A 15,397-nucleotide genomic window follows, 5' to 3' on the forward strand; every position below is an offset into this window, starting at 1 on the left:
ATTCGGTTGCACCATGCTCTACTTGAAATGTGCCCTTTTTCTTCCATTGTGAGGCGATGACAAACCTGAGGAGGGATACTGAATAATTTTTGCAGTCTCTCCGTATTGCACGTAGCACCAGAACTGGGACGGCGGGGCTGTCTGGCTGAGACTCTGTACGTTGAAGGGGCTGGTAGGGTAGCCCCAAAGAGCAGAGCATAGTAGCTATGAGATGGAGCGCGAGGTTCAAGTCTCAGTTCTGCCATCGGCTCATGAGGTGTCTTTAGGCAAGCCGCACCCACTCAGCCCCCTCATGAATGCTGATCTACCTTACAAGACTGTTGTAGGGCGTGTTAAAGGGCCCTTCCCAGCCAGGATGGACCCGGGGACCTTCTGCCTGCAGAGCAGCCACTGAGTTACAGCCCCTCCCTGGCACGGAGGCATTTCTGCTCCCTCTGTGGGCCTTTTCCTGGGGCGGCGCTTTGACAGAGCAGGGAGCTGCTGCGGGGTGCCCCATGTCTTCCCCCAATGCTCTTCTGCCTCCAGCAAAAGCTTGGTGGGGGGCCCAGCTGAGAGAATAAAGGGCTGTTGTTTCTTTCCATGCTGCACAGGAGGAAGCAGGAGAAACACCTGGAGCGGCCCTCAGATGGTGGGAAGGCACCCTCAAGCAGCCTCAGGAGATGTGCAGCAGGGTAATTACTGAACCTGTTCCCAACTCCCTCCCACCCCATTCTAGAGCAAAGCTCTCTGTGTGTGTGTGTGTGTGTGTGTGTGTGTGTGTGTGTGTGTGTGTGTGTTTCACAGCAACAGGCCCAGGGCCAGGGGGAGAATTGGGGGCACCCTGTTGTGGGGCAGGTGCTCATATTCTGGGCATTCCTCCTTGATGGTGCCGAGAGCCTCTTACCTCATGATGCTTCCCCACTCCTAGGTTCAAAATCCTCGTATAAAAACCAGCTGTACTGATGTATGGATCCAAACTTTGAATTCTCACTAAGTGTACTCAGACCTGCATAAGTGCCCTCTAGCTAAGCAGGAGAACTGAGTGCGCCAGTCAGGCGCGGTGGGTATAATTTGGGTGGTTTCCACACAAACAGAGATGCCACCCTTCTGTTGAAGCAGCAGGCAGATTGAGCAGGCTCCATGATGCCCCCCCCCCACCAAAGGCAACCTGCGTGAGGCAGCTCCAGAGAAGCGTCAGCCTGGAAAAAAAGAGGAGGTGGGGTGGGGGCCATGTGAAGAGCTTTTATAAGGGTGGACACTGGCTCAGCTGGAGTCGGAGAAGAGGGCGAGATGCAATTAGCCTGGTTTTCTGGTAGCCAGCATGACTTGTCCCCTTAGCTAAGCAGGGTCTGCCCTGGTTGCATATGAATGGGAGACTAGACGTGTGAGCACTGTGAGAGATTCCCCTTAGCAGGGGATGGAGCCGCTCTGGGAAGAGCATCTAGGTTCCAAGTTCCCTCCCTGGCAGCATCTCCAAGAGAGGGCTGAGAGAGATTCCTGCCTGCACTCCTGTGTGCCCTTGAGGGTGGCCCTGGCCTTTCTGGGGTTCACTTGCTTGCTCCCCTGGGTGTGAGGAGCTCCATCTGGGAGGCCAGGGCCAGCTCTGGGGGATCTGGTGCCCAGATGCAACATTCTGTTGAGTGCCCTTTGTAAAAATGTTTCTGAGAGGATATGTGGATATATAACCTTCTGATCTAGCAAGAGCGGTGAGTGGCTGGCTAGGAGGAACACAAGCATTGTAGTTGTTGGCAGGGCAGGCTCTGATGCCCCCCAGTAGGCAGCGCCCTGATGCAGCGCATCGCCTGCTTACCGGGATGAGGCCCTAAGTGATGTCAAGCTTCAGAGGCCCCACAGCACTAACAAGATGTGTTGGAAGTCCTACCCTGCTGTGTCACTCTCTCACAACACCCACACACAGGCGCACCCCTGCCCACCACCACACTGCTAATCGTTATGGCCACCTTCGTCGGAAGAGGCAAACGCTGCTGTAACCCTGATGGCCGGCAGTAGTCTAAATTGGGCTAATAAAATGTCAATATAACGTACCATTATTTCTGCCCAGGTTTGCAAAGTCAGTATAAATGTGTCTCCATGAACATATATTCTTGTCTTTGCAGAACAATAATGTCTGTTTTAGTCTTCCCTCCCCCACTTCCCCTTTATTTTTCAGCCAGTTGTGTCAAACTTGAAATGTAGTCTTTTTCTTTTCGGGATTCAGAGGCATATGATGTGAGGCCCTGAGCTGTAAACTTTACTTAGCTTGTGCCTAAATCCCGCACGGATTGCCCCCTTCCAGCCTTTCCAGTCTCCTCGGCTGCCTTCTTTCCTGGCCTTTCCCAGGGTCGCAGCGTGCAGTGTGGGCTTCCTTGCCTCCCCCTTTGCCCTCCACCACTGAACAAGCCCCAGCCAGGGCGAGTGGAGCGACCCTCGGTCCTCCCAGCAGCTGCAGCAGGGAGGAATGGAGCTCTCTTTAGCACCCCAAGGCCGCCACCCGCATGTGCTCAGAATCCGGCCGGACGAAGAGCCCTGTGGGCCTCGGAAGCTCGCTCGCTCGCGCCTTGGGGAAAATGCAGGCGGGGGCTCGGGAGGAGGGCGCCGCTCCCTGCTTCCGCCCAGCTGCCGGGCAGAGCAGAGGAGCGAGCGGGCTCAGAGCCAGGACCGGCGAGGGGAGGCTGCACGCCTGGTCCGGGATATGAGGCGAGCGGCCGAGCCGGCCAGCGCCGGGCCTCTCGGCTGCCTCCCGCCGCGGCGGCTGCTCTCTTTCCGGGGCCGCCGCAGTGCCGGGCGGGGGCGCTGCTGAGCCGGCTCCGTCACTGGCGGCGGCGGCGGAAGGGAGGAAGGAAGGAAGCGAAGCGAAGCAGCGCCGACGGGGCCAGGCCCGGCCCAGCCAGCGAGCGCGAGCGGAGCGGGGCGGCCATGGGGGTGCGTCGCCCTCCCCGCCCGCCCGGCGCGGCCTCCCGGCCGAGGCTGCCGCCGCCGCTCATCGCCCGGAGGAGCCGGTGAGTCTCAGTGCGCGGCGGAGCGGGGCGGGCAGGCAGGCAGGCAGGCCGCGGGCGGGCGGGCGGAGGGCCTCGCTTCGCTGCCGGTCTCGTCCCGGCGGCGCTGGTGGGAGGCCGAGCTCGCCGCGCGGAGCTGGCCCGCGGGTGGTGCCCCGCTCTCCGCCGGGCGGGCGGGCCGGCCAGCCGGTGGGTGCCTCAGGCGGGCAGCGGGGCGGCTTCCAACCGGCGCCGGACCTGTCAAGGCAGGGCCAGCGGGCTGCGGCGGCGGCGGCTCCTGCTTCTCCTCCTCCTCCTCCTCCTCCTCCCTCTACCCGCCTCGCGCTTTGCGTGCGGAGGCCTGTTTGGGGCGCAGGTCGGTGCCGGGTCCCTGGCGGCGGGGTGGGGGGAGAGGCTGCGCAGCCCCCCTCGGGGGTCCCCCTGGCGACTGGGCCGCCGCCGCCTCCTCGCCTCGCCTCGCCTTCTCCTCCTTCTCCTCCTCCTCGGCTGCTGGCCCCAGCTCGAGCAGAAGTGCCGCCGCTGCCCGGAGGAGGGGGAGGCAGAGGCGTGGCGGGTCGCCCCGTGCCAGGCCTTGGGCCCCCCCCCCCCGGCAGCCCCACTCGCGGCCAGTCACGTCCCTCTCAGCCCCCAGCCCGCCTCGCAGGGTTGTGGGGAGGAGGGTGCGCATAACCCTATACGCCGCTCGGAGGAAGAGCCACCAGTACAGCCGTAAAAATCACATTATTGCAAGGTGAGGGCGGCTGGAAGGGGCTGCCGCCTGGCCTCGTGGCTGTGGGTGCCAGAGGAGCAAAAGGGGCTCCCTGGGATTGTTTATTTCATGGATTACATGTCTATATCCTGCTCTTCCAGAGTGGGGTGCATGGGTGTGTTTCGCTTCACAACAACCCTGTGAGGTAGGTTAGGCTGAGAGGGCCCGGCTGGCCCAGAATCGCCTGGCGAGTTTCATGGCTGAATAGGGATTTGAACTCAGGTCAGTGCCGGCTGGTGGTTCTGACTTCTTGTGGGATTAGATTAGGATAGGTGTTCATTTATAAGCCTCTTGCTGCCCTCCTGGTGTGTCATCTAGAAACAGTTTAGTTCTCCATAGGATGCTCAGGATGCTCCCATGGCCAGAACCTGAAAGGAGCACCGTCTGCAGTCCCTCTAAAGGGGAGGATTTATTGGAAACGTCCAAACTGAGAGTTTAGTTGCAGGCAGTTTGTGAGAGCCTGTTGGGATGGGGCCGCCAGAGCACCAAAGAGGGAAAGCCTCCCTGTGGGTTGCCCCAGTCACCCACATTCTCCTAATGTTTTGAGGGAAGGGAGGGAGCCTTCGCTGGGGGCCTTCCTGCCCTCCTTAGGGGAGTTTCGTCCCTGACTTCCCCAGAAGAGAGAGCAGGACCACCAGCTGGTTGCCCTGCCCTGCCTTCTAATGACTTTCTTTCTGACGTTGCAGCCAGACGCGTGTGTTCCTACTAGAGCTGTGCCTGGAGGCCCACTGAGACCGTTCTGCTCTTGCTGCTGTGCCCGCTGGTGCCATCAAGATGAGTGTTCAGGGCCAGGATTTCCCTCTGGATCTCGGGGGAAGCTTCACCGAGGATGCCCCGAGGCCTCCAGTCCCTGGTGAGGAAGGGGAACTGGTTTCCACTGATCTGCGGCCCATCAGCCATGGTTTTTATTCTGGGAAGTGTGATGTCAAACCAGAGACTTCCACAGCCACTCCAAGGCGTTCCGACCTGGACCTGGGCTATGAGCCGGAGGGGAGTGCTTCTCCCACGCCTCCCTACCTGAGATGGGCAGAGTCTTTGCACTCCTTGCTGGACGACCAAGATGGGATAAATCTGTTCAGGACCTTCCTGAAACAGGAGGAGTGTTCAGACTTGCTGGACTTCTGGTTTGCTTGCACTGGATTCCGGAAGCTGGAGCCGTGCAACGCCAACGAGGAGAAACGGCTGAAGCTGGCAAAAGCCATTTACAAAAAGTACATCCTGGACAATAACGGGATTGTCTCACGGCAGATCAAACCAGCCACCAAAAGCTTCATCAAAGATTGTGTCGTGAAGCAGCTGATTGATCCGGCCATGTTTGACCAGGCCCAGACGGAGATTCAGTCCATGATCGAGGAGAATACCTACCCACTCTTTCTGAAGTCGGATATTTATTTGGCGTATACAAGGACGGGTGGGGAGAGCCCCAAGGTTTACAGTGATCAGAGCTCAGGTTCTGGGACGGGGAAGTGCATGCCGGGCTATTTGCCTACCCTCAACGAGGACGAGGAGTGGAAATGTGACCAAGATGTTGAGGAGGAAGCCGCCCGGGACTCGGCCCCCGCCAGCAGGCTCACCCAGAAGCTCCTGCTGGAGACTGCCACCCAGCGGGCCACGACCTCCCGGCGATTCAGTGAAGGAAGGGAGTTCAGGTGAGAGCTGCTGATCCAGAGGCCTCAGAGTGGCGGGAGAGGGGTGGGGTAGGTAGCCTTTGCAGGCAGAGCCCTTGCTTCTCCTCTGGTTGCAGCGGGGTCTGAGGGCGTGTTGCTCAGCGGGGCTAAAGGCTGGCGGAAACTTGGCTTCTGACTGGAGCTGTCAGCAGGAGGTGGCTGCTCAGAGGGATGGAGCCTCAAGGGGACAGTGCCTCTTCTCAACCGAGACAGGCGGTTGGTCTGTCCTGCTCAGCGCTGTCTTGCTTAGGCTGGCAGAGACTCCCCAGGGTCTCAGGAAGGGTCCCTTGTAGCCCTGGCTCCTGGAAGGCTGCTAACTGGAAGTGCTGGGGAGTGGGCCTGGGCCCTGTGAGAAGTGGGGGGGGGGCTGTGGGGGACTGTTCTTTAACAGTCAGGAGGCTGGCAGCTGGAATTCATTCTACCCTAAGCATCCTGAGGACTCTGTTCACCTGGGTTTTGGATGATAATGACAACTTTATTTGTTGATCGCCCTGTAACAATTGTCCTCTGGATGGCTCACAAACAAATAAACAGTGGATTAAAACATATAATTAAAAACACATTAAAACCAAAACACTACCATTAAAACATAAACACATTTCAAAACTTAAACAAAACAAGACCTGGGTGAACAGGAAGGTGTTCACTTGGCATCTAAAAGGGCATAGCAATGGTGCCTGGCGAGTCTCACTGGGGAGGCTATTCCATAAACAGGTGGGGGTGCTGCCAGCAAAAAGTCCTTCTCCTTAGGACCCACCTGCATCACCTCATTTGTCAGGGACATTTGGAGCAGGGGATCTTAAGATCCATGGAGGGAGCCAATGCAGCTGATAAAGCCCCAGATTACATCACACTGGTGATTATATCCTGCTGGTGATCAAAATGTCGAGTCTCAGTTAATAAACTTGTGACCCTATTTTGGGCCAACTGCAGTTTCCAAAGCTTCCAAAGGCAGTATATAAATTGAATTAACAACAATAACAACAATAATCTAAATAGGAGGTTAGCAGAGCATGGGTAACTGTGACTAAGTTATCCCCATTCAGGTAAGGTTGTAGTTGGCGTATCAGGTGAAGTTGATAAAAGGTGTTTCACGCCGCAGAGGCCACTTGAGTGACAGTGCTGGATCAGTGTGCAGCCCCAGACTGCAGACCTGGTCCTTTAGGGGGAGTGCAACCCCTTCTAAAACAGCCTGAAAATCACTTGTCTAGATGGATGAACTACTGACCAGCAGTACTTCTGTCTTGACTGGACTGAGTCTCAATTTGTTCACCCTCATCCAGCCCATTAGCACCATGCCCAAGCACTGATTCAGGACAGGCATTTCCTCACCTGCATCTGCTGATAAAGAGAGATGTAGCTGGATGCCATATGCATCCTGATGACACCTCAGGCCAAATCTTGAGAAGACCTCTCCCAGCAGTTTCATGGAGATCAGGGGTGAACAACTCAAATGCTCCAGTGGGCCATAACCAACCACGACATGGTGTTCAGGGGCCAAAGTCAATAATTTACATTATTACAGTAAAATCAATTATTTAAAATATTAATGAAAGTAATTATTTATTGTGGATCTTTTCCCTTTGTGAAGGGATCCACAATTTTAACCAAGGATTAAGTGCCGTCAAGTCGGTGTCAACTCTTAGCGACCACATAGATAGATTATCTCCAGGATGATATGTCTTCAACTCAGCCTTTAAGGTCTCTCAGTGGTGCATTCATTGCTTTTGTAATTGAGTTCATCCACCTTGCAGCTGGTCGTTCTCTTCTTTCCTTCCATTTCCCCCAGCATTATGGACTTTTCAAGGGAGCTGGGTCTTAATGTGTCTGAAGTACAATAGTTTGAGCCTGGTCATTTGTGCCTCGAGTGAAAATTCTGGATCGATTTGTTCTATGATCCATTGGTTGGTTTTCCTGGCTGTCCATGGTATCCTCAAAAGTCTTCTCCAGCACCAAAGTTCAAAAGCGTCAATGCTTTTTCTATCTTGCTTCTTCAAAGTCCAGTTTTCGCATCCATAGAGTGCCACGGGAAAAATGGTCTGAACCAATTGTTCACCAGTTTGTTAACCAATGGTTAACCAAGGATAGTGGCCAGAAAATAGTCCCCGTCCCTTGTCAGTCAGTGGGGCCCAAACAAATGCCTAGAGCACCTTTCTTATGAAGCAAGGCTACAACACCTGGGGCTATTTAGTTTAGAAAAAAAGACGACTGCGGGCAGACATGATAGAGGTCTGTAAAATCATTCATGGTGTGGAGAAAGCGGATAGAGAGAAATTCTTCTCTCTCTCCCATAGCACTAGAACCTGGGATCATCCCATGAAATTGATTGCCGGGAAATCTAGGGCCAACAAACGGAAGTATGTTTTCACACAACGCATAATCCACTTGTGGAATTCTCTTCCACGAGATGTGGTGACAACCAACAACCTGGATAGCTTTAAGAGGGGTTTAGATAACTCCATGGAGGAGAGGTCTATCAATGGTTTCTAGTCGGAGGGCCACCTCCAGCCTCAAAGGCAGGATGCCTCTGAGTACTAGTTGCAGGGGAGTAACAGCAGGAGAGAGGGCACGCCTTTGACTCCTGCCTGTAGGCTTCCAGCGGCATCTGGTGGGCCACTGTGTGAAACAGGATGCTGGACTAGATGGGCTTCCTTGGGCCTGATCCAGCAGGGCTGTTCTTATGTTATGATGTTCTCACTTCTCCCTAAATTGTTGTTGCATTCATATTGCAATCCTAGGCATACTTACTTAGGAGTAACCCTTACTGATGGTGCTGTAGGAGTATTTCCAAGTAAACATGCATAGGATGGTGCTATAAGGCAGTTTCAGGGAGGACACGCAATGGAAAGATGGAGACAAGGGAACTGGCCCAAAGAGAGGCCACTGCCTTTATGAGGTGCTGTTGCTGCAGGTTCTGTCTGCCAGGAGGCCAGCAAAAAAGGTTCCTGCAAGCCTGGTGTAGATGTTGAACAATATGGGGAGAAGAAGGGAACCCAGGAGAACCTCAAAGCACAACTGCCAAGGGGTTGAGCAGTGGTCCCCCAGCCCCACATTTTGGAAACAGCCATCCAGGTAGCAGCAGAACCACTGCAGCGGTGCCTCCCAGTGTCTCCTCTAACTTTTGTCATCTGTGTGCAGAATGAGTTTTGTTCTGGGCAGCAGTATGAAGGCAGTGTGTACACGCACGTACATTCAGAATGGGGCCTTCCTGATTCAACCTGAGCAGGATCGAACATTAACTGAGCAGACCATAAAAAAAACCTGTCTGTGTGCACACATGCGCACGCCTTAGAGGTAACACCGGTGCCTCCCACACCCAACCTGCACAGCCGATCCAAAAAGATACATGGCCCATGATATTAAAAGCCGCCAAGAGGTCTAAGAGAATCAACAAGACCTCACTGGCCAGTCTCTCTCTCTCTCTCTCGGAACAGGGCAACCAGGGCAGTTTCCATTCCAAAACCTAGCCTGAAGCACAGTTGAAAATGGCTCTAGGGCTAGGTCATCCGCTTCCTCCATGGGTGTCTGGAGCTGGTCACTCACCACATGCTCAGGCGCCTTGCCCAGAGGGGATGTTGGCCACAGGTATTGCCATTAACATCCTCTGAGTCCAGACGAGGTTTCCTCAGGACTGCATTTTGAGGCGAGAGTGTTGGACACAAAACTTTAAGAATAGGGGAAAATTCCTTTGATCTCTTCTGAGTTTAATCAGGTCAGGAGGTTTGAAAATAATCTCAGGTCTGGGTTTTCCCCAGGGAGTTAACCCACCCTTGGAATGTTTAGCAACTTACTGAGTGGACAATTAAAGGTAAAGTGTGCCGTCAAGTCGATTTCGACGCCTGGTGCCCCCAGAGCCCTGCGGTTTTCTTTTGGTAGAATCCAGGAGGAGTTGACCATCGCCTCCTCCCGTGCAGTCTGAGACAATGCCTTTCAGCATCTTCCTATATCGCTGCTGCCCGATAGAGTACCAGCGGGGATTCAAACCGGCAACCTTCTGCTTGTTAGTCACGCATTTCCCTGCTGCGCCACTTAAGGTGACTCGAGTAAAGAATTAGCCGAGCCCAAAGACTCCAAGAGAGAGATCTCTGTTTCTTGGCTGTTTTTGGATTCCACGTTTATCCCACCTTTCCTGGGAGAGTTCAGAGCAGTGTGGTGGTTCTTCAGAATGGAAAAGAAACATTTTAGGCCCTAGTATGCCAGAGCCTGACCCATCTCAGGCGTCAGGGAGCCTAGAAACTGAACCATGGTGCCTGGGCTAAGATAGTCAGAGGTAGAGTTATTTAATAAAATATGTATTTGTCCCAGTAAGCCCTGTTTCTGTTTGAAACCAGTTACTTACGGAGGGGAGAAAGAGAACCCATTTTACCCTCCCTGCTCCACAGTGTCTGTCACTAAGTCCGGTAACTTTGTCAGGCGTCCCTTGTCTGCCTCCTAAATTTCTCGGCTGGAAATGAAGTTGCCACCGCCAGTCAGAGTAGACAGTACTGAGTGAGATGGTCTGGGACAGCAGTATAGGACCGCTTCATCTATTCAGCTGCGATGCTGCATCTCTGCACATGCTGACTGTGTCCTGACCAATAATCTGTATTGTCAGTCGGTGCCATGTAGAGATTTTTGTAATGGGTACAAAAATATGCTTGGTGTTGTTATCGGCTGCATTTTAAAAATCCCTGAGAATGGTTTCTTAGAAAACCCTAAGGGAAAAAACCCTAAGAACAACCCTTTCCACACAGGGCTGTTTTCCTTTTTGCCTACAGGCTGGAAGTAGGATGTCTGGGTTCAGCACAAATATTTGACTTGTGTTTTCTGCCTTATTTCAGTGCATGGTTCCCCTTCTGTCCTCTCTGTCTTCCCTGGTGGAGCTAAGGCAGCATAAATCTGGTGGGCCACTATGCGAAACGGGATGCTGGACTAGATGGGCCTTGGGCCTAATCCAGCAGGGCTGTTCTTATGTTCTTAAATCGGGTAAACCCAGGCTCTGACCAGCCCACCCTTGCTTGGCTTCAGCAAGCTGGTTGCCTTGGTCAGCTTGCTTTGTGTAGTTGAGGGGTGTGTGTGTGCAAGAGACGCATGTCACTTCCTGAAAAAGTTTACCTTTGTGAAGCATTGGGCATAATGCAGGGCTGCACAACTTTGGCCCTTCAGCTGGCTTTGGACTACAACTCCCATCATCCCCAGCCACAGTGGCCAATAGCCAGGGGTGATGGGAGTTGTAGTCCAACATCTGCATGAGGGCCAACGTTGTGCAGCCCTGGCATAACGTGTTTCTGCAGAAGCCTCTTTGTCCTTGTGGGTACCCAGCCTGCCCACCCGCCCGCCCGCCCCTTCCTTTGGCTTCTGAAGGGATGGCCTTCCCGCCACGTCCGGCTCCGCTTTCCCACTCTGGGGCTGCCCTTTTTGGAGGCATCACCTGTTCCTGCTGCTCCTCAATTGTGCACCAAATGTCTGTGGTAAAAATAGAGTGCAGAATGGAGTGGTTGGGAGGGCCGTGGAACTGGCTGGACTTTGTAAGGCTTCTTTTCAGGAAATGGTTTCCCCCTTTGCTTTTGCACCACGCGAGATGCTTAGCAGGTACAGACAAGCCAGAAGGCTTTGCAGACCGGATCTGGCTGGAGCAGAAACCCCCACCCCGCCAAAAAGAAATCTGGCTGTGAGAGGGAGGGGGGGGTCGAGGCAGGCGGGCAGGGGAGGCTCCTGTTGTTTAAATAGTTGGGATTCTTTCCAGGCTCCACAAAGAGGGATTCAGCCTCCAGAACTGCAGCCGGGAGGGGCGGGGGCAGAAGACCCTGCCCTGCGTGCCTCACAACACCAACCAGCGCCTGCTTTCGCCCTGTGCTGAGACCGGACACCCTGGGCAGGGGGCTAAAGCAGGATGCTGGGGTCGTTCTGGATGCAGACGAGGCCTCCCCCATGCCTGCTTCCCTGCCCCCTTGGGTCACCTGGATGTGTAGCCGGTGTGTGGGGAGCATGGCAGAGGTTCCCCAGGAGGATGTCGTCATGGCGGCCCACCTGACAAGCGACGGCCTACAATCTGTGCCTCGCAGGTGCCGGGCTGGAACGTTTCCCAGTGGGTTGGAGAAGCCCGAGGTGTGGGGGGCTGCCATGCTCGTTCTCCAGCCCCTCCCTCTAGGTAGGCCACCTTGGCTCTCCAGCTGCTATTAAACTTCGACTCCCATCATCCTCAACCACAATAAATTGTGACTGGGGGTGATGGGAGTTGTAGTCCATCAGCTGGAGAGCCAAGAATGGGAGTTGCACAACAGGTAGAGTGCCAGTAAACTTTGGCTGAGGATTTTATTGATTGATTTGTGGTTCAATTTCTGTGCCGCCTTTCGTAAAACCCATCCCAATTAAAAACAAACAAACCAACCTCCATAAAATCGCATTGAAACATTAGTCAGTTAAGACAATAAGAACCAAAGTAACAGCCGTAAAATTAAAGAAAAGAAAAGAAAAGACAGACAAAATATCAGGAGAGCTGAGAAATCTGGCAGCCCCTAAGGGGTAAACGCCTGAACAAATAAAAAGGTCTTTAGTTGTCTTTTTTCTAAAAGCAGCGGCAGACGTCCAAGAGGGAGAGCATTCCTGAGCCTGGGGACAACAACAGAGAAGGCCCTGTCCCGCGTGCATGACAGTTTGATGGATGATGGGAGTTGTAGTTGAACAACAAGTGAGGAGAGTTGTCTTGTGGTAGCAAGCATGACTTGTCCCCTTTGCTAAGCAGGTGGTCCCTTGATAGTCTTTCTGCTCCTCCGTTCCAGACCCAGCACGCCCTTCCTACCTCTCCCTGCCTTCTCTCTTCCTGGACCATCCCCTCTGGCCTTTCAGGCCGTGGCTGATGGTCTTGGCAGCATCCAGAAAATGCCGAGCGCTTCTCTCAGGTGCCCCATAAGGACACAGGGAGCCTTCTTCTTCTTCTGAGTCCGACCCGGGGTCCATCTCGCTCAGGCCTGGCAGCAGCGGCTTCTCCCAGGTTGCAGGCAGGAGTCTCTCTCAGCCCTCTCTTGGAGAGGCCAGCGGAACCCTGCCTGAGCTTTGCTTGACCAGGCCCCCTTGGGTGGCCTGGCCTCTGACATTGCTGGGCCTCTGGCTTCAGTGGCCACGGCCTGACCTCAGGTGGCCCGGCACCCCTGGGTCCCTTCTGGAGCGCGGAGGTGCAGGCGCTCGCGGCCCTGCGTGGGGATGGTGGGCTAGCAGCCGCCAGGGGCTTCATGGCTAGCAGTGGGGGTGGGCGCCCAAGCCGCCAGCCCGCAGCTCACATTTCCAAGAAGGCCTGTTTTCTGGCCTGACTTCCAAAAACAAAGTGGAAACCTCGCTGGCGATGATCTGGAAGTGTTTGCTGTGTGGTGTGTGTGTGTGTGTAGGAGGAGGAGGAGGAGGAGGTGGTGGTGGTGGCATTGCTTCCGGTCGTAATGGATTCCAGATGAATGGCCCCAGGAATGTGTGTGGATGCAGAGCAGCCCTTCCGTGGCCGCCGCCTCTCATCTGGGAACGCTGCGCCTGGAGCGTCTCCCTCCCTTTTCCACAGCAGCGCCCCCTGCAGAAGCTGCGGGGTGGCCGAGGAGGAGGGAGCAGGGAAGGCCTGCCCTCCTCCTGCAGGGCCAGCAGCTCTCTCCCCATCTTCCCTGCCACCGGGATTCCCACAGACGTCCCAGGAACTACAACTCCCATCCTCCCCAGCCAAAGGCTGTTGCAGCTGGAGAAGGTGGAAATTGTAGTCAGCAACACTTGGGGATTCCTGTTAGAGGGAACGCTGCTCTTGCCCCACTGGGTGGAGCGGGGGCTAAGGGGGCTGCATGCCTCAGCCCGGGCCCTGCTGCTGCTGTGACTACTACTACTACTACCACCACCACCACCACCTCCAAGGAAGCCATGTGGATGTGACTGGAGGCAGCCAGGCCCTGGCTGTGTGTCCCGTGCAAGCCCCATTTCCCAGGACCACCCCCTGCCCGCCCCCCCGCCCTGGTTGTCTGAGTGGATGCATTTGCCTAAAGCCCATTCAGTTTGGTACCAGCCGGATCACACCCCTTAACCTTATTGCTGCGTCCTGGGGGTTAATCACCCCTGCTAATTGAGGAAAGGGGTGCCTTTTAAAGTGGCAATTCTCTTGTATTTAGCAGGGGGAGAGCAACTGGCCCTCTCCAGCCCCAGCACAGCATCCCACCAGTGGCGGCTGCTGCTGTCTCTCTTGTGTTTCCATTTAGACGGCGAGCCTTTTCTGGCACAAGGAACCATCTCATTGCATTTACTTTTTTCTTTGTGAGCTGCGCTGAGCACATTTTGTTGGAAAGTGGTGTATAAATAATATGTGTAGTGACAGTAGCACTGCTGAGTGCCGTCTTGTGGGATGCGGGGGGCGCAGAAGAGGGTGGCCTGCCTTTCTGTGTCTCCGTGGCTGTGTCTCTTGGGGCCTCGCCATCCACTCTTTGCATCAGCTCCGACGCTTCTCTGCAGGATTTTCGGGGCTGCGTTTCCAGGCTTCCCTGCTGGTGGGACCCGCAGCCTGGCCGGATGGCTCCCGCAGGGGCCAGCTCGCCTGAACTGAGCCCCCCCCCCCCACCGCCTTGTCTTTGCAGGCCTGGATCCTGGAGGGAGCCCGTGAATCCCTACTACGTCAACTCGGGCTATGCCATGGCCCCCGCCACCAGCGCCAACGACAGCGAGCAGCACAGTATGTCCAGCGATGCAGACACCATGTCGCTGACGGACAGCAGCGTGTAAGTGCCTTCCCCCTCTGCCCGCCGCCGCCGAGAGGAGAGGTGGGTGGGCAGCCCTGTGCTTGCAGCGGGCCCCCTCTTCGGCTCGATGTAGGGGCTTCCTAGGCACAAGAAGGGCTAGTGGGGTGGGGGTGGCAGGCTTCCCCCGCTCTCCCTGACTCGGGTTCATCTGGCTAGCAGGCTTTTGAGGCTGGAGGGTGCCTGGCTGCTTGTCCCACCCCCCCTCTCCCGGGGCCTTCCTCTTGCTGAACCGTCTGTATCCAGCTCCAGGGAGGCGGCCTTGTTCAGCTGCCCCTACTGGGCGAGCCCAAGCCTGGCCCTTGTTCCTTTCCACCACTGAGAGGGCAGCAGAGGCGGGACCAGCGAGATGCCAAGCACCATCCCGGCAAGCTCTCCCCGGGCCTCCGGGTGCCCTGCCCCTGTCCTGTAGGTGAGGTCAGCCTTGGCCTGCCTCGGAGGGTGTGCACCATCAGCCGGTGCTTCCCCCTGGCCGGTTAGGAGACGGCACCAAGGCCACAGGGTTGAGGTCGGAAGATACCAGCCAGCGTGCCCAGCCCTCCGGAGGCAGCAGCGGAGGCTTTGGGGAAGCAGGAGCCTGTGCAGAGCTCGGCCGTCTCTCCTTGCTCTCTTTAGTGGCAGAAATGCCTCCTGAAATTCTGGATTTCTCTGACTTGAGTGATTCCACGCAAACTGTAACACGAGCCCGCTACAGCCCGGGGAAGGCCGTAATGAAGAACAAATGTTGGGTTTACAGGGAGCTGTTTCTATGCCGAAGGTCGGAGAGCGGGGGGTGGGTGGGGGGAATCCAGTGCCTCTTCCCAACCTGGAAAATGCTCCTGGAATGCAGACACTCTTGAAACAGCCCCAGGGCTGCCAATTTCTGCTGTGGACGCCTACTCAGCTCCCTATCTTTGCAGCCATCCAGAGCTAGAGTGGCTGGTGCCTGCGCCCTCCCTCCCTCCCTCCACCCCCGCCAAGGCAGCTCCACCCCCCCTTCCTTCTGGGCCAGGTGGGAGGGAGGCTGGCTGCCAAAGCATCTCTAGACGGGCCTGGTGAGGGATGCAGTGCCTATGGGCTGCTGACATGGAGGTGGAAGCTGGTGGGTGGGGGGGCCGACTCTGGCAGGACCTGTCTGTGGGGCGGGGGGGGCGGGAAGTGAGGACACCAGCTGCTTTCTCAGAAAGAGACCCACTGGCACGCCAAGAAGTGGGGCTGGAACAATTGCTCCCTGGGCAGACTTGGTGGAGGGCTGTAAGCCCCAGTCAGTTGGGTGCCAAAGATGAGCACCTT

The 15,397-nt window shown here is 55.7% G+C and overlaps 1 protein-coding gene across 4 annotated transcripts in view; it reads left to right on the forward strand.

The window, feature by feature from the left end:
* Positions 1-15,397, forward strand: part of AXIN1 (axin 1) — a 35,090-nt gene that overhangs the window by 7,983 nt on the left and 11,710 nt on the right. Inside the window, exons 2-4 of one of the 4 annotated variants that reach the window (XM_053276748.1) lie at positions 591-671; positions 4,410-5,372; positions 13,967-14,107. In XM_053276748.1, coding sequence (XP_053132723.1) covers positions 4,498-5,372; positions 13,967-14,107 — 1,016 coding nt within the window. In that variant the 5' untranslated portion in view covers positions 591-671; positions 4,410-4,497. Of the gene's footprint in view, positions 1-590; positions 672-2,798; positions 2,979-3,685; positions 3,706-4,409; positions 5,373-13,966; positions 14,108-15,397 lie in introns of those variants that run through there. The other 3 variants (XM_053276750.1, XM_053276747.1, XM_053276749.1) reach the window with 3 other exon arrangements.

Source organism: Hemicordylus capensis, chromosome 13 (assembly GCF_027244095.1).
Source record: "Hemicordylus capensis ecotype Gifberg chromosome 13, rHemCap1.1.pri, whole genome shotgun sequence".
In the NCBI taxonomy this organism is placed as follows: Eukaryota; Metazoa; Chordata; class Lepidosauria; order Squamata; family Cordylidae; genus Hemicordylus; species Hemicordylus capensis.